This window comes from Zootoca vivipara, chromosome 5 (assembly GCF_963506605.1).
Source record: "Zootoca vivipara chromosome 5, rZooViv1.1, whole genome shotgun sequence".
Lineage (NCBI taxonomy): Eukaryota > Metazoa > Chordata > Lepidosauria > Squamata > Lacertidae > Zootoca > Zootoca vivipara.
The window spans coordinates 12796858-12824856 of NC_083280.1; the positions used below are offsets into that span (position 1 = coordinate 12796858).

At 44.7% G+C, this 27999-nt stretch overlaps 1 protein-coding gene across 5 annotated transcripts in view; it reads right to left on the reverse strand.

The window, feature by feature from the left end:
• Positions 1-27999, reverse strand: part of NAALADL2 (N-acetylated alpha-linked acidic dipeptidase like 2) — a 798353-nt gene that overhangs the window by 141761 nt on the left and 628593 nt on the right. For all 5 annotated transcript variants that reach the window (XM_035134128.2, XM_035134127.2, XM_035134132.2 and 2 more), the window contains one exon: positions 27085-27213. In XM_035134128.2, coding sequence (XP_034990019.2) covers positions 27085-27213 — 129 coding nt within the window. The remainder of the gene's footprint in view (positions 1-27084; positions 27214-27999) is intronic.

Sequence of the window (27999 nt, forward strand, 5' to 3'; positions counted from 1 at the left end):
TAGAGTTGGAAGGGACCCTAAGAGCCATCTATTTCAACCCCCTACAATGCAGCAACCTCAGCTAGATCATACATGGCAGATGGCCATCTAACCTTTGCTTCAAAACCTCCAAGGAAGGAGACTCCACGACCTCCTGAGGGAGACCGCTGAACAGCTAGAAAATAGGGTGCCCCAAAGGTCAATGCAAAACACAAGTTCCCTCCACCTGAAATATGTGGAAGAGGGAGTGGGACCATACCCAGTGTTCCCACTCTTAGCTTAATGTCTAAACAGAAGGTCTGTAGACCTGTCAGTTGATATGGTATTATGTAAAAAGGTAAAGGACCTTTGGGCAGTTAAGTCCCGTCAAAGACGACTATGGGGAGTGGCACTCATCTCGCTTTCAGGCCGAGAGAGCTGGCCTTTGCCCACAAACAGCTTTCCAGGTCATGTGCCCAACATGACTGAACCACTTCTGGTGCAACGGAACACCGTGACAGAAGCCAGAGCACATGGAAACGCCGTTTACCTTCCCGCCACAGTGGTACCTATTTATCTACTTGCACTGGCATGCTCTCGAACTGCTATGTTGGCGAGAACTGGGACAGAGTAATGTCCCTTCCACCCCGTCACAGGGATTCAAACTGCCCGCTTTCTGATCAGCAAGCCCAAGAGGCTCAGTGGTTTAGACCACAGTGTCACCCATGTATTATGTATCTACAGATGTACATGGTAGGTACATGGGAAACCTGAATATGCACATTTTCCAATTCTACATCGCACCTACATGCATACATCTGCAAGTGCAGGCATAGACAAACTCTGGCCCTCCAGATGTTTGGGACTACAATTCCCATAATCCCCGACCACTGGTCCTGTTAGCTAGGAATGATGGGAATTGTAGTCCCAAACATCTGGAGGGTTGGAGTTTGCCTATACCTGTGCCAATGCATAGACATCTCTTATCATACCTTGGTGTCAAGGTGTAAAAGATTAATACAAGCTGGAGATTTCAGGAGGGGTTCCAGCATACCATCCATGCACAGCTGCAACATCTGCATGGCCACTTATCATGGTTGACATAGTGCCCTCCCGCCCAGCTGCTTGAGCACCCTGCAGTTATTTATTGTTCATTTATTTCATTAAATTCTATCTTGTCTGATCATGAAAAGAAAGCAAAGAGGTTTCCAGAAAGAAGAAAGCAATAAAATTATGGGCAAAAAAAGAAGGCAAAGCCAGCTGTTTGAAACTTTCACAAAATTAAAAATCATATGTACTGCTGTTGTGTTGAACAGACAGCAGAGCCCAGAAGGCAGCAAGTGACCTCAGGCCAGTCTTCACAAGTTGTGGCCCACCAAGCCTAAAAATAGCCTGAAAAATAAGTCACATGGCTTGCCGGACACTTGACAGTGTCCCTGTTTTTGCAGTTCAAGTAAGGCTGGTTTACAGTGCCCTTGGTATACTGGATACGTAGAATTGGGAAAGGACCTCCCAGAGGTGTTTGGGTTGGTGGGTCACCAGTTCCACAGACTTGCTGTTAAAGCACGCAATCAAACTTAGCAAACTGCTTCAGATAGCAGCGGATTCCTGTTCAACCAAACCCCTCACTCCTTGGTTCTTAATTTATCTTTACCCTCTTGAGCTTTCTTGAATCAGAGTTTACAAACACTTCCGAAATATATTTAACAACCTCACACTGTGTGCCAGTTTAGAAATGCAGATTCCTTCCCTTTTTTTCTTTTTCTTTTTAAAAAACTTACACTCCCTCAATCCTGTTATAGAAACATGCATGCCTTGTATTGTGGCACAGAGAAAACTGATCTGTTGGTTAATGGGGATAGTGGCATGCTAAATCACTTAAGCAGTCACTGAAAGAGAAGAATTAAACTACTTTATTTTAAAGAAATGTTGCAGTCCTTCACTAGATATACTTTAGAATAGCCACACAATTTCTAAGTACTTACCTTGAGTCTGACTTGCCCTCAAACTTATGCCAAGTTTGATATGGCATCAAGAATATGTCCCCACCACACCCATTCAGTACTTTACTTATTACATCACACACAGAGACACTCTAAAGTTTCCATAACCCTAATATTTATTTTTTTATTTACTTCTTTACTTAACTTCTACACTACCCTGAAGATCAAAGGGCAGTTAACAATTGTTGTTGTTGTTGTTTAGTCGTTTAGTCGTGTCCGACTCTTTGTGACCCCATGGACCATAGCACGCCAGGCACTCCTGTCTTGCACTGCCTCCCGCAGTTTGGTCAAACTCATTTTCGTAGCTTCGAGAACACTGTCCAACCATCTCGTCCTCTGTCGTCCCCTTCTCCTAGTGCCCTCAATCTTTCCCAACATCAGGGTCTTTTCCAGGGAGTCTTCTCTTCTCATGAGGTGGCCAAAGTTAACAATTAAAAAAACCACAAAAATAAATTCAGTGGTACCTCGACTTACGAACGACTCGACAACTGAATTATTCGACTTACAAGTGGGGCAAATGGCCGCACGCTTACGAATTTCTCGACACCCCAATGGAAACCGCGGCGATAGGGTTTTTCCGACTTTGCTTTGCTTTGACTTACAGATTTTTTCGTTTCCAATGCATTCCTATGGGAAATCACGTTTCCAATGGCGCTTTTCGACTTACGAATTTTTCGACCTACGATGTTGCCTTCAGAACAGATTAAATTCGTATGTCGAGGCACCACTGTACCAGCACCCACCCCCTGCAACAGTTTAAAAGGTCATTGATTGTTTAATTAGCCGAAGGCCTGGAAGAAGAGGAATGCTTTTGCCTGGCACCTAACAATACGTAACTAAGGCACTGGGCGGGCCTCTCTGGGGAGAGCGTTCTACAAATGGGGAACAACCACAGAAAAGGCCTGTTCTCGTGATGCTGCCATCTGGTCCTCATTCCAAGGCAGATAGCTGGTCTGTCCAGCTCAGTGTTATTCATCTTGATTCACTGAGGATTTCCAGGATGTTAGAGAGAGGACATTTCCAACCTCACCAGGTGATACCAGGAACTGAACATGAATCTTTCGTTCATGCAAAGCAGATACTCTACCACCGAGCTACGTCCTTTTGCTTAAAAAACCCTCTCATTTCAGATGGGACTCAAACCAACTCAAACCCAGAGTGGGGGCGGGAGCGGTTGATAAAGTGGGAAGCAGCCCTATATAAGGAACTTTACATCTTTCCTTAATGCAGGAGACAGTGACAAACACAGCGATCCGAGGAGGCGAAGGTATTTGCTTGGGGATCAGTTTAACATCTTGGCATCAGCTGTTCAAGCACATTCTCTTCTCTGAAAAATTCTAAGCACACCGGGAAATTCCAGGGGCAAGAAGAGAGAAGATGGATTGTTAACATTAATTAATTTGCCAATGCATTTAGCTCACTTTTTCAAGCCGGTTTCTCTAGCTTTTGCTGCTCGGCGTTCTGATTATTGTAATGCTGCCAGATTTTATCAGGCACACCGTATGGCATTCCTGTTTGCTACACTGCGCACAGCATCTTTTAAAGGATACGTTCAGAGGGAATGGTAATGCGGGAGGAATTCATTTCAATTAGATGTTGCCACTTGCAATTCCCCCCTTGTCAGCAATCTGGCCAGCTTCAGCTGCATGCTCTGGCCCTCAAATGATTGTTCAGTAGCAAGAGAACAAGTACCAGTAGCCTTCCCCAGCTTTGGCACCTTCCGGGGGGTTTGGACTATGACTCCCATCAGCCCCGAGCTTTGGCACTGCTTGGTGAGGCTGATGGGAGGTGGAGTCTAACAACATCTGGAAGGCCAAAGAATTCCCCACCCAGAGGAAGACTTTTAATTAGGATTTTCCCAGACATTACCAGGATTTGAAAGGCAGACTTGACATCGGGGTGGGGTGGGGATTCTGAAAGGTGGCGCTTTGTCATGGGTTCTAAAAAAAAAGCTCTACAATTTTGAGGTCTTCCTAAGAAAAGCTCAACAACTTTCTGGGTGTCCTGGCTTTTATCTTTTGAAATATGGCAACTCTAGTTTTAACTGCAGGGAGTGCTGAAAGAACTACTGTTCCCAGAATGCATTGTGCCCAGGATCCCTTCTTTTGGGCTGATGGATGGAGAGGAGAGGGAGAGAGACATTTCAGATTTGGCGTGGAAGGATTGGAACCCCCCCCCCCATCCAATTGGAGGAGAAACTTGGAGGGTTCTCCAGTCTCTAAATATATTTTCACATTTTTATGCACTATGTAAAAGTTGTCTTGAATGTAGAAGAAGGTGAGGTACAAACGAGACATAATTTTCAAGATGATGCCTAAGGGCTTGCATCTTTCTCCAAAAAATGTTAAGGGGTTTTTCTCATCTCTGGCTGATGAACAAAATACTGCTTATGAGTAACGAGATAAAGTATTTTATAATATGGAAAATGAATTTCCAATAGCAACAAGGGGTGTTTAAAATTTTATAATGTAATTATGTAGTGCTGAGCAGTATTTTTATTAAATAGCATCATCCCTCATGTACGCAATATTGATGAATTTGTGACATTGGTGTACAAGATCAATAGTACTTGTATCTCAATGCCTAACTGCTTAGTTCAACTTTTTATTGCACTAAGTATCAGAATATAAATGGCCCTGTAAAAACATAAACCTGAGAAATACTATTTAACTTTGGTTATAGAAGCCTTGACTCCTTAGTTCTGAGGACATTTACATAGAAGTAAAGAATAAATTCAGGGGTCAGAGGGAAAAGTCAATTAGAAGGCTCCAATATTGGAGGAGAGACAGTGCTGTGAAATATTCTGCTCATATACACCAATCACTTGGTGTCTCCCAGATGTTCTGGACTCCGGGAGGGCCTGTTCAAGACATTTTGGCACCTGAGGCGAACCACAAAATGGTAGCCCCCCCACCAGGGAAGGAGGAGTGAATGAAGATCTACATCAGGAACAAGGTGGGGGAATCAAATCAGCCTTTCATGATGGTTGAAGAGAGAATCAAAAGAGGTAAAGGTGGGGAGGGGCCCACTCTGGGTCATGCTGGAAGGATCCAGAGCCCAGGAAACCTCAGAAAACAGCCCCCTTTTCCTCCTCAGGGGTGGGAGGAGACCAGCAATGCCTGCTATTCACCAAGAGGGTGCATGGGGTGGAGGAACTGCTGAGGAGGGGGCAGATCCAGCCTCCAAGGAGTACACCACAGCTGTTGCTACGGCAGCAGCAGGCGATGCATTCCTTGCAGGCTGCATCTGCTACCCATGTGAATCCTGCAGCCCGAGGTGATTGCCTCCCTGTGTCTCATGAGTGGGCCGGCCCTGGGTTTCAGTTCCCAACACAGCCTTCCTTGTTGAGGCAGATGGGAGTTGTGTGCTCCAAAATATCAGGAGGACACCCCAGGGCAGATCTACTATGAAACTAGGAGAGACCCCAGAATTGACTTTAGTCCACATTGCTTAAAAAAAGGGGGGTGTCTAGTAGACCTAGTTTGAGTTACATTGATTTGAGTCAAACTGATTAATCTTTTTTGTATATAGTTCAGCAATCCCAAAGTTTGAGAGTCAGCAGCACAGACATTGTAAAGGTGTGGTGCTACAATCCCATTGAAAAAAAGATAACAGTGGTTACCCAGACCTTATTGCTGGTTGCGAAGGGGCCCCCCATAACAATTCAGGCTTCAGGACCCCAACAGTGTAGGTCCACCACACAGGACACCGGCTGGGGGGAAATGGTATGCACACAAAAAAGGAGCATTACCAGGTCATCTCCCCACAAAGGAGAACCTTTGGGTCATTGCCTGACAATATTCATTAATTCAGGACCGAGCAACTTGGGGCCTTCCTGTTGTTGTTAGCTCCCACCAGCTTTAGCCAACATGGCCAATGTTCAAGGATGATAGGCATTGCTATTCTCCAGCCTTGCATTAAATGGCACCATTTTTTGAGAAACACCACATCCAAATGGGGGCTAGAGACGCTGCTGCTGAAATGAATGGGATTGTGGTCACATCCCATAGTAAAGAAGTGATTAGGGGCTACAACTTCTCTATCATTAACAGCAAATATCTATGATGAATACTGTCAAGTGTGCAGGAACTGGTTAAGGCCTTCTTGCGACCTCCCTTGGCTTTCCTAAAAGGTAAAGGGACCCCTGACCATTAGGTCCAGTTGTGACCAACTCTGGGGTTGCGCGCTCATCTCGCATTATTGGCCGAGGGAGCCGGCGTATAGCTTCCAGGTCATGTGGCCAGCATGACAAAGCCGCTTCTGGCAAACCAGAGCAGCACATGGAAACACCGTTTACCTTCCCACTGTAGCGGTTCCTATTTATCTACTTGCATTTTGACGTGCTTTCGAACTGCTAGGTTGGCAGGAGCTGGGACCAAGCAACGGGAGCTCACCCCGTCACAGGGATTCGAACCGCCGACCTTCTGATCAGCAAGCCCTAGGCTCAGTGGTTTAACCACAGCGCCACCTGGGTCCCTTCATTGGCTTTCCTAATCAAGGGTAAAACTGACTCTGTCTTACTCTGGAAGACATTTACTGTTCATACCCTGATGGCTACTTTAGGACTGCATCCAGTGAGAACTCTTCTTGCTCTAGCAAATGTACACCTGAAGTCCAGTGACTACAAACATTTGCCTGCCTCTGGCCACAGCTTAACTGACAACTTATCAGCAGCTTTGCTCAGCAGGTTTCTTGCCTCCTAGTGTTGGCAGACTGTGACCAAGCCTTCATCTTGGAGCATCTGGCAATATTTAGTGGCACTACCTTGCCTGAGTGTAGCCCATTTGGCTCCAGATTCAGACAGCACATCTGCCCTTGAACCACAGGGACACAAGAAGCTATCTTATATTGGGTCAGACCATTGATCCATCTTGTTAAGTATTGTCCTACTGGCAGAAGGTGTCCTTGATTTCAGACAAGGGTCTCTCCCTGGATTTCAGAGAAGGGTCTCAGCCCTACCTGGAGATGCCAGAGCTTGAACCTGGGACCTTCTTTATGCAGTGCAAATGCTCTACGAGCCTTTGCTATGGCATGGCCTGAGAAGCCAATTTTGCTGAACCTGTTCCTGACTTGATGTTATTAAAATGGAAAGGTATCTCCCTCCCTCCATCTCCACCTTACTATACGCTGACAATCTCTTTTTACATTCACTCTAGTCCATGCAGAGATTCTGGAATGGAAGCCATCTTTGGATGTGCCTACACTGTAGCTTCTGGTGTTCTTTTGCAAGCAGCATCCAAGGAGCTCCTTGATATTCCCTAGAGTGTTAATGCCAACTCATGAACAGATGGAATCTGTGCTTCTCAGTGGGTATAGAGGAACAGAATACTCCCCACCAACTCTGGAGTGGAAATTGGGTTAATCTACCACAACACCAGGCTGTCTTAGCATCTGTTTCTCGTGCAGATGGGAAAAGCTGGTGAGACAAGCCAGCCAGCTGCCAAGCCATCTAGAAAGCAACATGTTTGAGACTGCCCCACCTACAGCGGACTGTGCTTTTCTAAGCAGGGGTATGGGCTATCTTCTGGATCCCTGAGCATTTCAGCTGAGTTACAAAGGTCTGCATTGCACATTACTGCCCTCTTGGCTTCGTCGCACTGCAGAATGTAAGCCAACAGCACAAAGGTCCTAGAATGCCAACGACACTATGCATTTAGTAACACCAATGATTAGAGAAGTTGCTGACCTTCGTAATCAAACACATGGATTAGCCAAGCACACTTCCAGTCCAATTCACATCTCTAGCTGAGAATGTAAAATGAGAGTTTGACCATGTGCATTCAACGTTCAGCTGATCAGGCAGTCAAGGAAGCTGTGCTGTCAAAATCAGCATGGAACTTCCAATGAAGCTGAATGTTGCAAGATTCGAGAAAGACAAAAGAACATACGTCTCAGATTTGAGCATCAAGTGCTTACACTGTGACAGAGCAGCTTAAACGACATCCATCATCTATTAAGTTAGTCCACCTTACATTCAAAGAAACAGTCCATCATAAATATATCATTCAAAGGGACCCAGGTGGCACTGTGGGTTAAACCACTGAGCCTAGGGCATGCTGATCAGAAGGTCGGCGGTTCGAATCCCTGTGACGGGGTGAGCTCCCGTTGCTTGGTCCCAGCTCCTGCCAACCTAGCAGTTCGAAAGCACGTCAAAATGCAAGTAGATAAATAGGAACCGCTACAGCGGGAAGGTAAACGGCGTTTCCATGTGCTGCTCTGGTTTGCAAGAAGTAGCTTTGTCATGCTGGCCACATGACCTGGAAGCTGTACACCGGCTCCCTCGGCCAATAATGCGAGATGAGCGCGCAACCCCAGAGTCGGTCACGATTTAAACAACCAAGTTTATCTCTATGCTGAATGAATTTGTTAGTAAACATGTCCCCCCCAACTCCTTAGATTCTTAAGCAATTGTATTCTCATTTCAACTTATGCACATCATAATTTGAATCTACATACAGTATATGATATATTCAGTTTACTAAAAATAACTAGAATATTAATACTGCTTGGGTTAATTTTGAGGGCAGCTTGAAGCCACTCTTGATAAAAACCACTCTGCAGTGGCGTAAGGAGAAAATAATTTCAGCAAAGACAAAGCATCAATAACAGAACAGATTAAAGTTAACACCCACTAGATCCCCTGACTCTAGGGTTTTCAAATGCTTCATAATAAAAGTACGGTAAATAAGGATTTTCATTTTTAAAGAAACCCATATACAGTCATACCTCACTTCAGGTTGCATCTTTTCAACTTGCAAATGCGGCAAACCCGGAAGTGTTTACTTCTGGGTTTTGCCATGCGCGCACTCGCAGAAGTGCTCTATTGCGTTTCACGTGTGCGCAGAAGCGCCGCTCTGGTTGCGGACTTTTCGGGGTGTGAACGGCACCCTGGAACGGATCATGTCCGCAACCAGAGGTACCACTGTATCTGACATTGGATATATATTTGCTGAAGTCCTACATAGGATAAAATTAGTGGGTGGTTGCGGGAGCCACTTCTGTGGGTTTTAGGACAAGAGTTAGAGTTCCATTGTAATCATTGTTGGCATACATCTGTCTCGAGAGACAATGGAGTGTGCCTTCAGGGGTGAAGACAGTCAAAGCACCTGCTTTGGGGCTGCAGAGACCGGTAGCTCACAACTGCTGCCTCCTGTGTTTATTTTGCTGCATTAGCAGCACCAAAGCAATCTATCCAGGGTGCAAGCCTGAGCAGTATGTCTGGAGGTCCTAGGCTGCCCAGACAACAAGACCTCCCTGTGGACTGAATCCCACTGATCTGTCTTGAATGAATATCGCTGTGTGATTTCCTCAACACACTTTGCACTACAATAAGGAGCCAAGCTAGCTATCAGATGCACACAGAACAGTTGCAAAGCTCCTTGTTAAAATGTAAGCCTGCTGCAGGGCAAGGTAAGCAGCAAAGATGCTGTGCTAATATCAACTTCTACTTTAAAAATAGTGCTTAAATATTGTTGGGGTTAGGGTTCCCTGTGTGTCTTCAATTTGAAGCAGAGCCCTAGAGAGGGTTCAGATAATATTTGCTCTGATTCCCTGTAGGAAATAACTGTTCACGCAAAAGTCTATTGCTCTGATCAGGGCTACAACTTTTCCTGCAATCATGGCCACACGTAGCCACACAACCTCTCCAACACCTCATTCCCACAAATGTCCATTGGATGCCTGAACAGGACGTTTCTTAGTCCTGTATCTGAAAATACTGGTTCACTAGCTTTTTAAAAAATGTGGAATGCTACTGTGCCCTGACACAATTCTTGCAAAGCCTCTTAGGGTTTTGCAAATTTGCAAAGTCATCATTGTTTGGTGAATGAATGCTCTTGACCACAAGGAGAAAAGATGGGTGGGGGCAGTGGTGAAGCTGCATGCTCTGCTAACGGGGGTGGAGAGCAGGCAGGGGCATGGCTGGTGCCCTGGGGATGTGGCGCACACCCCAGGGGTGTGGTACGCCACCTGTGAGGGTGTGGCACATGTTCTGGGGGCGTGGCACCCAGCGCGTGGGGGTTTGTGTGGCGTGTGTTGGGGGGCATCGCGATGGCACCCTACCAGAATCCCTCCGCACTCCCGTTCCTCCACCAGTGGGTTGGCGTGCAATATGAAGTCCCATCCACTGACCATCACCACCACCTCGATTTCAGCTAAATCACACCACTCCAAGCTTTTAAAAAACACTAGCTGGGTGGAGAGGGCAATATAAAATAAATGGATGCATTAGGACAGGAATGGGCAAACTGAGATCTAATGGCAAATATATACAGTACTGTAATTCATCGGCAGTAAATCAGCATGGGCTTCTGACTCCCAATTGTTTACCAGTAGCAAGAACAAAATTTCTCCACTAAAATTAAGGAGCTGAAATTAACAAAGCTAACCAGGGTGGACTTTTATGTGAATGGACTGTGAGGTGAGAGAAGTTCTGTTATTGAAAACAAATCCCTTTGCTTAGAATGTGCTCAGAGACATCCTGTCCTTGAACACTATCTGCATTTTTTTTGCACCTGGCTCTGACTGGTAGATCTCAGCAATCCAGTAAAAAAAGAAAAAGGAAGAAAAGATAGAAGTCTGACAAACCTGAAGTCTGCCCACCCCTGCATTGCATTTTCTTGCTGGTGCCTCCTCTTATCCAAGCACTACCCTAACCTCTCCTTCTCAAATTCATCAGTAGCACTGTGCAAGCCCCTCCCCATCTGCCCTCACTGAAAAAAAGACAGATTGGTCTCCTGTACTGCTACCTGCAGAGTTGGCACTCTTACCCAGGAGGAAGTGCAAATCAGCAGACCAAAGACATCAAGCTGAGATTTTTCATAAACCTGACCTGGAATGGCTAAAGTGTCAGAAGTCAAGCAAATGTCAATCTATTGCTCTTTTATCCTCTCAGTAGGCTGGAAAAGCCATGCTGAGGCAGCTAGAAACTGGCCACTTAGTGCACTCATCGCAACCTAGGTGATAACAGAAAGAACAATGGATGTTCAAAATTCCTCCTCTGCCTTGTAAAGCCTCTAGGAAAACCTGTTCTTCAATGCAAAGTGAATGAATTTGTGCTGGACTTAGACCAATGGAAAGCACTTTTGGCATTTTCAGAATATGTGGGTCATATCACAAGAGCAGTGTTTTTGGCCTAGGGCTTGCTGATCAGAAGGTCAGCAGTTCGAATCCCTGCGACGGGGTGAGCTCCCGTTGCTCGGTCCCAGCTCCTGCCAACCTAGCAGTTCGAGAGCATGTCAAAATGCAAGTAGATAAATAGGAACCGCTACAGCGGGAAGGTAAACGGCGTTTCCATGTGCTGCTCTGGTTTGCCAGAAGCGGCTTTGTCATGCTGGCCACATGACCTGGAAGCTATACGCCGGCTCCCTCGGCCAATAATGCGAGATGAGTGCGCAACCCCAGAGTCAGTCACGACTGGACCTTAATGGTCAGTGGTCCCTTTACCTTTTACCTAGACCAATGGAAAGCACTTTTGGCATTTTCAGAATATGTGGGTCATATCACAAGAGCAGTGTTTTTGGCTTTTCTTTGTTTGAATGATTTTATATGTAAACGGAATTTTTTTTCGTGTAATTTGGAAACCGGTGCTGAAAAATATTGCCCCAGAATATTTCCGTAAAAATTATCCCCCGTGGATCAGAATGCCAAATATTCACTAAACAGTATTTGACAGCTGGTGTGCATAAATAAATAACATAACAATAGTAATAATAATATACTCCCCTCTGGAGAAAATATATGAAAAAGTTCATATTAAGGGGTGAACCAGCCACAACATTGGCTTTGTATCTTTAGCACTGAGAAACAACTCAATCTGTTTTGATTCAGTTGGTTATTCTGGCCTGAACAGGACCTGCTAAATCTGAAAGTCTGCTCCCCACCCACTTTGGGTATAATGGGGAATATAGAAATGGCCATAACACCCCCCCCCCACCACCACCACTTTTTACACAAGTGGATAAAATCTGCAGGCAAAGAATCAACGTTTCACACACTTTTGGCATAACAACAAGGAGGCTGACATAAAAACTAGTGTGACGCTAGCAATGAATGTCTTTTCAACATGTAAAAAAGAATATTGATGGAAATGCCATTGGTGGGGAGAAATGAGGGACAGTGAAAATTTATTTCCCCTCAACATTAACTGCAGCAAGGTGGCTCATACAAAACAAAACAAAATGACACAACAACAAGGAATTAAATAATATCACATGATACTGAAGATGGGAAAATAAATTAAAAAATGAGGCTCAATGTGAGAATGAAATGAATTACATCAGGATGAAAGAATGACATATAAGAAGACTTGGCTTGTAGTCAGCAGGATCCTATGGCACCTCATCTGCTTTCCTTGGTGGGGACTGTAAAATTGCTCTGCAGATGAATTTTGTAAATTCTAAAACTGTAGTGGATATAGATAACCAAATACGAACGTTGAAGTTATTGTCACCACCCACTATTATGCATCTGTAGTTCTTTGTGTGGTAATTCTCGGTACTCATATGTGGCTGTCAATACAAACCAACTACTATAGTGTAAGGGTATTGTGTGTGTAACTATTTGCCCAGCTATTTAATCACATCCACAAAAACAAAACTTGAAAAGATACCTTCTCATACAAATACCACCCAACTTCCCTTACTGTGAGCCTTTGAATGAGTCATTGCTGGGGCTGTTCATTCCCCCCCCCCCCGCCACCGCCTTTTGCTGGTTTAATCTTTGGTAAGGCGAATGTTGCCTTCTCTCTCAACTTGATGTTCACAGGCACAAGGGTTTTGATCCCCCTGTGAATCATATCCAAAGCTCCTGTGCTGAACTGGAAGTAATGTCAGTGACAGTGCAGTGATACTGGACTTTTCCAATTCACATGCCTGTGAATGATATTGGTAAGAGATCGCCTTCTACAAAGAAGGAGACGGAAGAAGTCCTATTGTAAAACAAAACAAAACACAGCCACACAAAGGATGAACGTTGTCCTGCAGCTGGAGGTGCAGGGGGATGAATCAAGTGGCCCAGAAGATGTCACTGAGTTACACTTTTCACCATCTGAATTATTACACAGTTTCGCCATCCTACACGTATAAGAGCAGAAATCATAAATTTCAACCCTCCAGTGTTTTCTCCAAAACACCACATCCGATGAGGAACTTCTTATCTCTTTCAACAGCCCGCTGCACAGGATAATTACAGTGCTGTAATATTTATGAAACCTGCCTTTCAGCCAAAGCACTTAGCAAGCCTTAATTGAGATTCATAATGCCCTTGTGAGGTAGGTGTGAGGCAGTACCATTTAATATGGGAATGCACAGTATGAAGGCCAAAGCTTTATGGGATATTTAGAGATATTTCTGGTTGTCTCACATTTTCGCTTCCTTACTTTGCCAGATTATTGAACATACATGCCTCCATTTGAGATAAGTAGAAGCTCTAGACACTGTTGGCCTAATTTAGACAATCATTTGTAAGGAGGTGGATCACGTGGTGAAGTCATCACACAAGGTACATATTTTTTTGGAGCAGAGATCTGGGGGTGACTAATAGTCAACCACAAAGCACACAATGGCTCTACTGTACTACTGAAGGAAGCTAGTTGTCATTACCCATTAATGCAACAGCATAAAACACACTTTGAGAGCATTGCTATGAACTGAATTCAACTAGTCTATTGTAATTGGAAGAATACAAAACTAATGGAAACACTTCAAAATACTAACTCATAAACATCAAATATGAATGGGCCAGGTAGGGTTTTTTTTTTTTTTTGAAAGCTTACTGTGGAAAGGGCACACTGAAGGGCAACGGAAGCTGCCATCCTAAAGCCAACCAAGGACAAGCTGAAGGAACCTCAGGATATGGTTTAAGTGCTGCTCTATCCTGGGAAAATGCTTTTGCCTTTGGAAGAAGCATCTGGTATAATTGCAGAATGTTCTGCTGGCATAGATGCATTGCTCACAGCCGTCTTACCCATAGGTGCTAGGGGTGCGGGGCACCCAGATGCTGGGCTCTCAGGGGTGCCAGGCCGAGTGTCTGGGGCCGAGATTTGGAGTCTGGGGGATTGGGAAGAGCCAACAGCTGCTGCCGAGTGGAGCAGAGTCCGCCGGAGCGGCGCAGCTCTTCTGCTGCGGGCGAGCGAGGCGCTGAGGCAACCGGCCGGCTCCGCCCTCATGCACGCCTGGGATTGGTGGGCCGTTGAGAGGCCCGCCCAGCAGCTGCTGCTCACACAAGGCACCAGGCTTTGCTTAGCCGCCACCGCCGCCTCCGCCTCAGGCTTGACTGTTCTTGCGCTGGACTCTGCTTGCCCACCCTACACCCCAGGTGCCCTGGCATTGCTAGTGCTATTCTGGAAGCAGCAGGACTGAATAGGATGGGAATGGGATGGTGATGGGTTCTGGGAGGCCTTTGGAACCACAGGACGCAAAGTACCAGATTTCCCTGACACACTATGGTAAAGTGAGGGGAACTACGCCAGTCCTGAAGTGGAGGCTCCTCTGCTATGTGATTCACTCCCAAACACCCACACACTCACATTCTCTGGCAACCCCAAAGTTTTGGAACTCCCTCCTCACACAGAGGTTTGTCTGGCATCTTCATTACGCAACTTTTCAGGAATGCTGAAGATGACATCCTTACCCAGGCTTCTGGCAGATGGGATGCATATTTTAGTACCTGCCTTATTTCTGTGATTGCAAGTTGTTTAAAACTGCTTTTAACATTGTGTTTTAATTGCTGCAACTCACCCTGCGACCTTAGGGTGAAGGGCAAGTAAATTACAGCAGCAGCAATAAATGTGGGCCTAATTAATTAAGCTAAAATGAACAAGCATATGATTGTGGGTTGAGAGAGAGAAAGGAGTCATCTTAAAAGCTTGGAAGCTGGAGCTGAGTGCATGCCCTCCAACATTTCTCAGATGAAAATAGGGACGTCCTAAGGAAAAGCAGGACATTTCAGGGTCGAATCAGAAACCAGGACGGCTTCTGTAAATCTGGGACAGTCCCTGGAGCAAGGAGTTACTCAGTCCTACCAACCATTCTGCCTCATTCATACATCACAAGCATTGCTAAAAAGGGAAAGCGCATGCACGCACGCACGCACGCACACACACACACACACGTGTCCCCACCGGTTCTACACTACATGACTTGAGCTGCCTTCATGGGATCCTCATGCAAGAAAAGAGGGAGAAGAGAGCAAGCGAACAGGAGGAAGGGACAGAATATAGGTGCCAGTGGGAAATAGCAAAGTGTATTTTCCCTATCAACCCTGCCTTCTACTGGCTGGAGGCCTGCAAAGTTGCTTACGCGGATATACCCAAGAATAGGGGTCGGCAACCTAAGGCCCATGGGCCACAAGCAGCCATGGGGGTCGTTTAACCGACCCATGGACCCCTGCCGCCTGCTCGGGGACCCGCACCGCCCGCTTGGTTGGCTCCCGTGTGCCACGCTAAACCAGCACGGAGCAGAGCTGGGACCGCCTTCTGCGACACTGGCCAGCTCCTGCAGCCAATGGGAAGTTGCGCACGCCTTCTCCACGCCAGAAGGAGCACTGGGAATAGCGTTTGCGCATGCATGCGCATGCACACACACACACACACACACACACATACACACACTCCGGTCCACCGTGGCGTCTGCGGGACCGTGAACCGGCCCAAGCCACAAAAACTTTGCCGACCCCTGCCCAAGAATGTATACTGTGATTTCACCTGCAGTGTGGAACTACCACCTGTACAATTTGTGCCTCAGGAGACTAAACTGCTAGATTTGTCCTTCTAAAACATATGTGTGTTGTGCGACATTCTTTCTTTCTATTTATTATTACAGCAAGTGCAGCATAACTGAAATTAAATACAAAACCTGTTATGGAGAAACAGCAGGCTTTACAGTATACAGATTTCTAAAGCTACTTGTCTAGGAGTTCCTTCTCTCCTCCCAACAATAACAACAACCTGATAAAACACTTTTCCTGGGACTTATCTCAGAATTTATGAGATCAGATCTTTAAAGACTGAAAGCTGATAGTTTCAAAAAACGTTGCGCAGTATAATCTGGTATGAATACAAATTACAATAAATTTCAGAGGTGTGTTTTTTCTCCTCTCTCTCTCCTTCCTTCCATTGCAAGGTGACCTTCAAAACTTGCAGAGTGAAAGCTGAACTTTGGCAGCGAAAATGATGTGCACACTGCATCTTCAAGACAAAAATGTTTGGAAGATGCCGCAGAAGATAAAATCAATAGAACAGTGGCAAGCAAAGGCCTTTTCTTCTTATCCCTTTCAGGGAGCAATGGAGTTCTGTAGATGAAGACCTCTTTTGTAGAAGTAATCAGCATAGCTGAAGGATTTGACAAAACACTGCAAAGTTTTTTCGGGTTCCACAGAGCTTCTAAATTATGAGTGCTACACAATGTCACGATGCTTTTGGGAGTTTGATCCAGGCTTCAGTCATTAATGAAAGGAGCAATTTCATGAAAACACTCCATCATTTCAGAGACAGAATACCATATAGCTGGTGGAAATGGTAAAATAATGGACAAATTTCTATAACCATAAGGCAGTTTCCCCAATAACAGAGAAAGACAATGTTCCACAAAAAAGACCTCTTCAGTAGTGCCACCCCATCTGCAAATTCACATCAGGAATTTTTTTGGCATCAGGTAAAGACTCTTTTATTTTCCCAGGGTATTTAATATGGCTGCATACAAACTATACCTTTAAAGCACAGTCATAACTTGGATCCCAAACACCTTGTGAGTCGAACGTTTTGGCTCCCGAACGTCGCCAACCCGGAAGTGAGTGTTCCGGTTTGCGAACGTTCTTTGGAACCCGAATGTCCGACATGGCTTCCATGGCTTCTGATTGGCTGCAAGAGCTTCTTGCAGCCAATCAGAAGCCGCGCCTTGGTTTCCGAAGGTTTTGGAAGTCGAATGGAGTTCCGAAACGGATTCCGTTCGACGTCCGAGGCACCACGGTACACTCAAAGCACATTCTTCCCCTCAAAGAGTTCTGGGCACTATAGTTTGCCTTGCGCAAAGTTATAGTTCCCAGCAACTCTCAACAAACTTCAGTACCCAGAATTCTTTGGGGAGGAGAATGTGTTTCTCAAGTGTGAACTGTAGAAATTATACTAGTTCGCTCTCTTTCCTTCCCCTGAAGTGCTTTGTGGGTAGATTCAAATACACTCTACCCCCTACCCTCCATGTAATGACCATCTGTTCTCTTTATTTGGGTGGGTTTGCAAAGATCAGAGATGATCGGAGATGAAGGTGTGTCAGTGTGCAACATTCAGGGAAGGCACTACGCAGGAGGGCAAAATCTGCTCACGGTTTTTACACAGGCTGTAAAGCATTGCAACCACAACTGTATGCTTTGAACTGTGCTGTTCCAGGCACCTGTACTGTTGATCCAACATGCCGGGCGGGTGGGGGAATAGATAATTACTGCACATTACAGTAGCGTTTCCCTGCTTGTCAAACGACGCCGGGTGACAAATTGTATTTTGAATTATTAATCCTCTGTTTTTCAAAGCCTGCTAAAGCTCCCCCCCCTTCAGCTTTGTCTTCAAACGCGGCGATCAGGCACAGGAAGGTGCTCAGGCTGCAGTCCACCTCTCTGAGCCGAAACGTCTACATCAAGGTCCCTGTTTTCAACACGTTTCAGTGAAGTCTGATTGACTTCTCAAATCGCTGAGGAACACCCTGCAATTGGAGCCAGCCACGCTGAACTAAAAGGAGTGTGTGAGTGTGCTGGTGGGGAGTCTGGGGGGGGGGTGCAGGGGGAAGCTTCTGAGGCAGAGATTACCATAAAGAGACAAACAGCATCATATTTCATTAAGGGTAAGGAAAAATTCCATTTAAGAACATTAAATGATTTTTTTTTAATGCCAAGCATTCTTTTGAACACATGCCATGTGCTAAATGGGGTACCTTTTGTACAAGTTTGTTTGCCTTATTTTTTTTACAGTTCACAAAAGCCTCCTAGGAAGCTGGAATTATGTCTGCTGGCACAACAAAGTACAATATTGGACATGCATTTCTCCCCTTTATCCATCCCGCCTGTTGTATTCTGTCCAAAGAGAATAAAGAGCTTCAAGGATCATCTAATGCAGGGATGTCTACCACTACCTCCTACGGTGACTGCAGTGAAAATCCACAGTGCGCATGAGATGGTTTGATCTTCCTGCTTTGTTCTGTTTTGCACTGATTCAACCCCTCCTATGCACCCCTGTGGCAGCCATCTTGTGTTAAGCCCCACCCTCACAGCATTTTGTGACTGGCACCCACGTCGCTTTCGCAAAATTCCAAATGGCCCCGGCAACCCTTGATCTAAGGATTCTACTGTCCTGAAAGGCCTACATTGGCTCCCAGTATGTTTCCGAGCACAATTCAAAGTGTTGGTGCTGATCTTTAAAACCCTAAACGGCCTCGGCCCAGTATACCTGAAGGAGCATCTCCACCCCCATTGTTCAGCCTGGACTCTGAGGTCCAGCGCTGAGGGCCTTCTGGCAGTTCCCTCACTGCAAGAAGCAAAGTTACAGGGAACCAGGCAGGGGGCCTTTTCGGTAGTGGTGCCCACCCTGTGGAACACCCTCCCATCAAATATCATGGAAATAAACAACTATCTGACTTTTAGAAGACACCTGAAGGCAGCCCTGTTTAGGGAAGTTTTTATGTTTGATATTTTATTGTGTTTTTAAGATCCTGTTGGAAGCCAGGAGGCCCAGCCAGATGGGCAGGGTATAATTAATATTTATTATTATTATTATTATTATTATTATTATTATTATTATTAGATCACAACAGCAAGGCTCCAAGGGGGCTGAAGCACACAGTGACCTTGAGCCAGCCATCTTTATTCATCTTGATTGACTAATTCAGAGTTTTTCAAACTTGGGTCTCCAGTTGTTGTTGGACTACAACTCCCATCATCCCTGTTCCTGGTAGCTGGGGAGGATAGGAGTTGTATTTCTACAACAGCTGGAGACCCAAGTTTGGAAGAACCTAGACTAATTTCTTCTTCTTCTTCTTCTTCTTCTTCTTCTTCTTCTTCTTCTTCTTCTTCTTCTTCTTCTTCTATCATTCGTAGCCGAGTAAGATTGTCTTCCATAAACATGGTTTTAACAATGAGTCCGTAAGCGACTGTGGAGGCCAATTCTGGATCCACTCGTCCTTTCACAGTGGAGACATAGGTTTCTAGGCAGGAGTTGATCATGGTGAGGGTTTCCCAAACATTCCTTCCTCTTAGCACATTTCTCCCTTGCGTCCTCAGTTTGAGCGTCTTCAAAGCCCATGATACCTTTGGTAAAGGCTGTTCTCCAATTGGAGCGCTCGCAGTCCAGTGTTTCCCAGTTGTTGGTGTCTATAGTACATTTTTAAAGATTTGCCTTGAGACAGTCTTTAAACCTCTTTTGTTGACCACCAGCATTACGCTTTCCATTTTTAAGTTCAGAATAGAGTAGTTGCTTTGGAAGACGATCATCAGACATTCACACAACATGACCAGTCATCTCACACAACCCCCCAAGGAGCTCATTTCCTCCCTATTTTAACCTTACAATATTTACAAAACCAACCAACCAACAAAAAAAGCAACCAATAAGAGTCAAACCATCACCACAGCAGTCCAGTGACCAATAACAATGGGAGATATCATCCATTAACCCCTAGTACCAGGGAGAACATCAATGGTTTTACTTCTTGGCAGAAACCCATTGAGGACCCAGGGTAGGACCATAGCTCAGTGGTAGAGCATCTCTACTTTGCAATCCCTGGAATCTTCAGATGAGGCTGGGCATGTCCCCTTTCTGAGATCCCGGTGATCTCAGTCTCAGTCCTCAGTCCCAGTAGACAGAACTCAATGCAATGGAACAATTGCCTCATTCAGCACAAGGCAGTGCCCTCTGTTCTTAAGCGAATTCCATATGCAGGAAGCCACAATAGAAAGAGCTTTATCTCTGCCTGCCATCCCCCGGTGGCTTTCCTTTTTCATCTCTAACACTGCAGGAAGCACCTGTTGCGTTTCTAATGTAGGTAGGTAGCCCAGCATCACCTCTAATGCAGGTAGGTAGCCCAGCATCACCTCTCCTCCTCTCTACATTTTCATGACACTGTAAGTTTGGTGGGGCAAAAGTTACTTGGAGACTGATGTGCCTGAAGTAATAATACTCCCAAAAGCCACTGTTAATGAGGCATGATCTCTTAGTTACTTGAGCTGAATTAATCCATTTGAAACATTAAACTTCACGCTTACATCTATGCAGTGGCACTGATTCTCCGAGAAACTGACATTTGGTTTATAAGAGAAGGTGTCACCTCTTTGCTTTTCATCTGAAGCCTGCAATGCCTGTCAACAGTTCCCAACCTCTGATGATCAGAAGCGGCTTGTTGGACTAATTCTACTGAAGCTGGGTGAAATCTCATGTTTAAGATCTGTGGGTGGAGCAGAGAGCGGCTTAGTCATGCATGCAGAAGCAAAAGGTAGAAGAATCTCAAAGAAATCATTCCAGAAAAATGGAATATTATGGCATTTCCATGCTGCTTCTTCTTCTTCTTCTTCTTCTTCTTCTTCTTCTTCTTCTTCTTCTTCTTCTTCTTCTTCTTCTTCTTCTTCTTCTTCTTCTTCTTCTTCTTCTCCTCCTCCTCCTCCTCCTCCTTCTCCTTCTCCTTCTCCTTCTCCTTCTCCTTCTCCTTCTTTTCTTAAAGAAGAAGAAGCTCAAAACACAAAATCCACATGGATTTTACATTATTGTCCTCCCTACCAGCTCCTACTCTTGAGTATTTTCCTTAAAATCCATGCCTGCATTGAACACTCCCTTAAACATGTCGTATTTCAGTGCATACCTAGATTGGACACTTTCCATTCCATTCTGGTATGAAGAGAGGTGCAAAGAGCTTCTTTCTGTGGGTGAACGTGGTGGTGAATGATGTAGGTGCCCTTTTCCATTGATGGTGAGGGGGACTGAAGTGGGGGGGGCATTCCTGCCCCATTCTCTGGCCCTGTCTCTTATTATTTATTAATATCATTTATTAAAACCGTATACCACCCCATACCCGCAGGTCTCAGGGAGGTTTGCAAGATAAAATCATAATATAAAACTATAAAGCACATAATATAAATAACAAAGTACAGCCCAATAATACCCCTACTTTTTTCCTGCTCTTTTCAACGTGGCAAGCATTTTGTGTTGTCGGGAACGTGTGCCCCCCCCCCCCCGAGCTCAGGGGATGAGTTAGACTCAGAGATTGAACTCAATGAACAAGGGTCCAGCTCTGCAAATAAGAACTGGCTGTCAGAATCAAGAAAGGGCGGTTTGACCCCCTCCCCTTCCTAGAGAAGACTCTATTAGCTCTCAAGGAGAGGAAGAGTTGAAAGGCAGCCAGAGTGTTGCAAGGCAATCAGCAGATAAGCAGAGGTCTGAGTCTGGGTCAAGTGGGAGTAGGAGGAGGGGGGAGGTCAGCCTCTCAGTCTCCAATCCAGGCATCTGGATAAAATCAGAAGGCAATGGAAGGGCAAGAGGGAAAGGTGGGAGTCTGGCATCCTTCCTGCTGTGGGAAGGGCGAAACTTCAGACTGACCAACAAATGTAAATGCGAGCAGGCAAGATGCCGGGCTCTGGATGGGATGTGTCTTTTTGTAAAATAAAAAAGGTAAAAGGTAAAGGACCCCTGACAGTTAAGTCCAGTCACAAATGACTCTGGGGTTGCGGTGCTCATCTCGCTTTACAGGCTGAGGGAGCGGGCGTCTGTCCACAAACAGTTTTTCCCGGTCATGTGGCCAGAATTACTAAGCCGCTTCTGGCGCAAAGGAACACCGAAACCAGAGCAGTGCACAGAAACACTGTTTACCTTCCCGCCAGAGTGCTACCTATTAATCTACTAGCACTTTGATGTGCTTTCGAACTACTAGGTTGGCAGGAGCTGGGACCGAGCAACGGGAGCTCACCCCATCGCAGGGATTCGAACCGCCGACCTTCTGATCGGCAAGCCCAAGAGGCTCAATGGATTAGACCACAGCACCACGTACATAAAACTGCTGGAGAGTCATTACTTCATACTGCGGCTTGATTACCTGCCAGAGATCATTATGTGTGTTATGTCATGTCCCCACTGCAGCCGCTTTGTTACCGGTACCCATTCCAAATGTGCTCGCCATCCCCCAAAAGTTGGTGAGCACTGGATTCCAGTCAGGAGTGGTTTTCTGGGGTTTCAGACATGAGGAGATCCCAGAGGTTGAACCTGGGACCTTCTGATGCAGCAAATGTTCTCTACCACTAAGCTAGGGACCTTTCCCAAATTCATGGAATATAGGGCTATCACCTCCTTGTTAGTAAAGTGAGTAATAATAATAATAATAATAATAATAATTTATTTATACCCCACCCATCTGGCTGGGTTTCCCCAGCCACTCTGGGCGGCTTCCAACATAAGTATTAAAATACAACAGTCTGTTAAATATAAAAAGCTTCCCTAAACAGGGCTGCCTTCAGATGTCCTCTAAAAGTGTGTTAGTTGTTTTTCTCTTTGACATCTGGTGAGAGGGTGTTCCACAGGGCGGGTGCCACTACCAAGAAGGCCCTCTGCCTGGTTCCCTGCAACTTGGCTTCTCGCAATGAGGGAACCACAAGAAGGCCCTCGGAGCTGGACCTCAGTGTCCGGGCAGAACGATGGGGGTGGAGACGCTCCTTTAGGTGAGTGTCCCATATGCTGACAGGCTGGGCAGAAAAAGAGACCAAGAGAGATAACAAAAGTGGAAAGCTGACCTAGCAGTTGGAGAGGCTATGATTAACATATTTATTCAATGCTCATCTTTGGTGTCTTGTTTTTGTATGGATGTATGGACGCCAGGATGCAATGATATTTCAGTTGCAGAGATAACTCATTGTACATGATTACTGGCAGATATCTTGTAAATATGATCTATGATTTTCGGTTTGCTCTTCTGGTTAATTAAAAAGTTTGATTGACAGATGCAAATGCCTTCTTTTATGAGGAAGCCCAAGAATTCTGCTTTGCAGAATGCTAAATGACTCAAAGCCTGCATTCAAGATAAGGACAAACAACAGCAACAACGAGGACACAATTACTGTTTTATCAACAGTAGAGATAATGATTTCACTTCATGCACACTTTATACAATTATAGATTTAAGCAGAAGACTACAGAATAAATTTACCCAGTGACTTTATAGTCCAAATTCACGTTAGGGAACCTTTAATATGAATCTACAATGGATTTTTTTTTTATGATGCCACATATATTGTCATAACACATTGTTTTTTTATTACTGCTAATCTTTTGTATTGCACATAATGGATTTGATCAAAAAGTCCCGTAGGGTACTCTTCCTCTTCTTCCAGAGTGTAACGAGGCTTTATAAGAGACATGGAGCTGCTCATCTTTGAGTCTTTCTGCTCTCTCGTTCTTATTACATGTACAATAACACAACTGGTCAGGCAAACGCCATGCAAGCTTTGGTAACAATTCAGATTGGATTCAAGAGGTTGTCCTTGGAAATAATTTGGAAACTACAAACTGGTGTGAGACCTGACAGCCAGAATCTTAAGCGCAACCTTTTTCTTTCTTTCTTTTTTAAGATTGCATATTACACTGGTAATTTACTGGTTCACGTTTCATTTCTGAGTTCAATTCAAGGCAATTGTTTTGATATTCAAAATCTGACGACCAGGATATTTAAAGGACCACCTGCCCCCAGAATGTGACTTACTCAAGGGCCCAGCAGATGCAGCCGACACAAACACAAAACCTCCCCTCGTACTTGGGAATCCCAAACCCAGAGGCTTCCATATAATAGAACCATAGATTTTGAAGGGTCCTCCAAGGCCCATCTAGTCCAACCCCCTGCAATATTGGAATCACAGCAAAATAATGAAGAGCAGGTAGTATCTGTGCTCACGCAGACTCTTTATCATCGGAGTCTTAGCCCCTCTCCCAATCCTCCTAACAATTCTTAAGATGCTATAAACTAAGGTTGAAAGGATAAAGTTCAGCAATGCATAGGTTGCACTGGCGGGGTAACCCTGTCCTAAACTTCATTTCGGTATTGATGTTCCTCCCCCCCCCTTTTTGCTAGTAATAGATGGCATGGATATGTGGCACATGGCTGGCCTGTTGAGTGCTGTTGAAATGCACACCCAACAGATTAGGAGAGCTTATTTATCAGGGGTAGCCAGCATGAAATTGTCATAATATCGTTGGGCTTCAACTTCCATTGCATTGCATTGCAGGGGGTTGGACTAGATGACCCTTGGGGTCCCTTCCAACTCTATGATTCTATGATTCCTTCAGCCCAAGCCAACATGACCAATGGTTATAATCCAACAATAATTTTACAACATTGACTCTCCCCTGCTAATTCCCCTTTACTAGGGACGTGCAGTGAATTTGAATGAATCTTGCATCTCAAAATGAAGCAGGCTGTTTTAGAAAGGTCCGGGACTTGCGCGAGGCCAAGTGGGGTCTCTCTCAAATGCCCTGAACTAGGGGCCTCTGAAGTGATCATTATTCATGGTTGTGGTTCATTCATAATTGCTGTTCATGGTTGTGGTGCTTTTCAGTCCACAAACGATACATGATTGATGACACACCCACACCCACACACATTTGCATTATATTTCCTTTGCACTGATATGAATGGTGCAGAATAACATAACAATGCAACAACGGTGTGACTTCTTATATAATACTCTACCACAGCAGACAGCCAACTCAAATACCATAGCTTTTTCGGAAGCTGAACTGCAATAGAAAAGAAACAGCAGAGCAGGTGGCGAACACAGTTTGGAGCAGAAATCAATGCCTTCTTACATTCCTAAATCCTCATTTATAAACTGCTTCCCAAAAAATGTTTATGAAGTGGTGTAAATGAGAAAGATTTCTTCTTCCCAAATATAGTAAAAATAAATAAAATACATCCATAATCTAAAGAAAGGATCTCAAAAAACATAAAATTGCACAGATTCCGGATAGCATACAATACAAAGTGTGAAGCTTTATAAGTGGGAGAGACTGCACGAGGAGATATTCATTCATTGCATGTATGAGGAGCTGACCAGCACTCTTTCAGTTGCTCACAAAATCTTACGCCACAATCTAATTGTTTGGCCTCCGAGGTGCCACAAAGTTCTTTGTTGTTTTAGCTGCAACAGACTAACAAGGCAAGCCCTGGGGAATGTCAACTAATTGATCCGTCAAGGATAACTTCTGTGCATGTGAAATGTAAATTCAAGACTAATGAATTAATGGTCTTATTTGGGAGATTTAATTTCCGTACCAACCCACTCTGAGTTTTCAGTGACAGTCTGCCAAATAAATGGTGATTCATTAGCACAGCGAGCCAACAAATGGCAACTTCCCTCACAAAACAGTCAGAGGCACAAATGTAACTTGGCAGACTCCTCCTGCCATGAATGTGGACAATAATTAGCATGGCTGAACAAAGTTCACTCTTGATTTCCAAAGGTCTCGAATTGTTTGAATTCCTCTTTGGCTTAATAATCCAAATATTTAAATCAGCCTTCTTCTTTTTAATTCGGTATATCAGCCAGAATCCCCATGACAGGCAAATAAAATGAGTGCTTGCATGTTGTTTATGTGCCAAGCAACAACATCCCCTGCAACCAATTAAAGAAATGAAGATCAGCATCTCCTCCCCCCCAAGTAACACGTCTGAGCAAGAAATGTGCTTCTGCACATTATTCAAAGCTGAGTGCAGAGTTCTCATTTTCCTCATTTATTTATATAGCATCAGCCCACTTAACTCTTTCTAATGACAATCATTTAATAGGTAGAAACGGCAACCTGCCCAAACAATAAAACTGCTCTGTGAGAAGGAGGAGGAGGAGGAGGAGGAGGAGGAGTTTGGATTTGATATCCTGCTTTATCACTACCCAAAGGAGTTTCAAAGCGGCTAACATTCTCCTTTCCCTTCCTCCCCCACAACAAACACTCTGTGAGATGAGTGAGGCTGAGAGACTTCAAAGAAGTGTGACTAGCCCAAGGTCACCCAGCAGCTGCATGTGGAGGAGCGGAGACGGTAACCCGGTTAACCAGATTACAAGTCGACCACTCTTAACCACTACACCACACTGGCTAGTGGTCTGAAATTTTTAGGTAGGCCCTGACCTTCTAAAACGACATTCACATAGATTTGGTAGGTCAGGAGCATCTCAATCCCTGAGATTCCAAGAGCCAAATCTGAGACCTAGGAATGGCCCCTGGTGATGGAAAATAATTAGGAGAGCAGAGCAGAGCAGAGGTAGATAGACCTCCCCAGAGTGTCTAACTATGCTATAATTTGCAGCCAGCTCCTGCTGGGCCATAGGTGCCAACTCCGTGGGGCCCTGGGTGTACAAGCACCCACAAAATTCCCCGTGGTCAGGCACCCACAAATTTCAGTGCCAGGGCCATGCACACTGGGTGGCATCCATGACCCTGAATGCCCATGGTCACGAAGCCACACTCCTGTGCTGGGCTGAAGTTTGCAAGCTGCATGCATGGTCTTCTTAATAATGTTTGAAATATTTATTATTATTAAAAGCACTCTTACCCACCTGGAGAGTCAAGCCCTCTGCCTACCAGCTGGAGGAGGCCAGGCAAACCTGGAGACTTCAAGTCAGACCTGGAGGTCTGGCAACCCAACATGCACGTAAGACTTTACACGGATGCCCTCGGCAGGTGGTGAACTCTCCTTCCTTGGAGGTTTGTAAGCAGAGGTTGGATGGCCATCTGTCATGAATGCTTTAGCTGACATTCCTGCACTGCAGGGATTTGGGGTCCTTTCCAACTCTACAAATCTATGCTTATATATATCAGGAATTCTGTAGCTTTTGGCACTTTTGATCATTCAAGCTCTCAAAGACTGAAACCTCCAGAAGGAGACAATTCTGACATTTCAGAATTGCCCACAATTCTGACATTTCGTCGCCTATTGCCATGTGTTTTTAAGAAGATGGATTTGATTGAATGTTGTCCTTTCCCCCCTGTATTTTATGTTACGGTATATGATATTGCAATGGTTTTTATTGCACACCGTCATGATATTTGCAAATGTCAAATATGAATTTTTGCATTACCCCTGATTAAACATCGCAAAGAATTGAATAAGGTTCTCACCTTTCTAACCTCAGTTGACAGTTGCTGAAGACAAGGAGATGCGATGGTATGCAAAACTGCTTTGCCCCTTACCGGATCGTGGAGACTCACATACGCCACAGCGTTCCTCAGGAGAACTTCCTTGAGATCCTGAAACAAGGGATCATACTGAATGAGAGGATCAAATTTAAGATGTATAATATTCATTTAGTCCCTTGAAAAGGTGTGTGTGTGTGTGTGTGTGTGTTGTGTGTTGTGTTTTACTACCGTGTTTCTCATATTATAAGACACGTCTTATATTTATTTTTTCCTCAAAAAAACACACTATGTCTTATTTTCAAGGGATGTCTTATTTTTTTCCCTCTTCCTCCTGCCGCAGCCGGCATTGCTGCTGCGCCTATCACTATGTCTTATTTTCGGGGTATGGCTTATATTCCTTGAATACTTAAAAATCCTGCTATGGCTTATTTTATGGGTATGTCTTAAAATATGAGAAACAGGGTACCCACTCCAATTCCCTAAGTAATAATTAACTCATTGCTCCCACCCTCTATAATATCATTTTAGGAACTTCAAAGAACGCCTTTGTTTAATTTCTCTCTAGCAAGGTTATAATTCCTTTTCTCACATCGTCTGAAACAAAATGAAAAACAGGGCCTGGAGGAATTAAGAATCTTTACAGTTCTAAAGCTGAGAATGAAAACATTACATACTGCAAAATAACAGGAAGCTGTTATATTTAAGAAGGGGGGGGGGATCTTAAACTTGCTTCTGACAAGACACCAAACTTCAAATGCAATCATTGACACACTCTCAACGCACTTGATGTTTCAGACCAGGCAACTATTATTTTAGATTTGAATTGCATCCTTTCTCCAGTGTTGTCACTTTATTATGTTTTTTAAGGGATCCGCATGAGCCACATTTCAATTATTT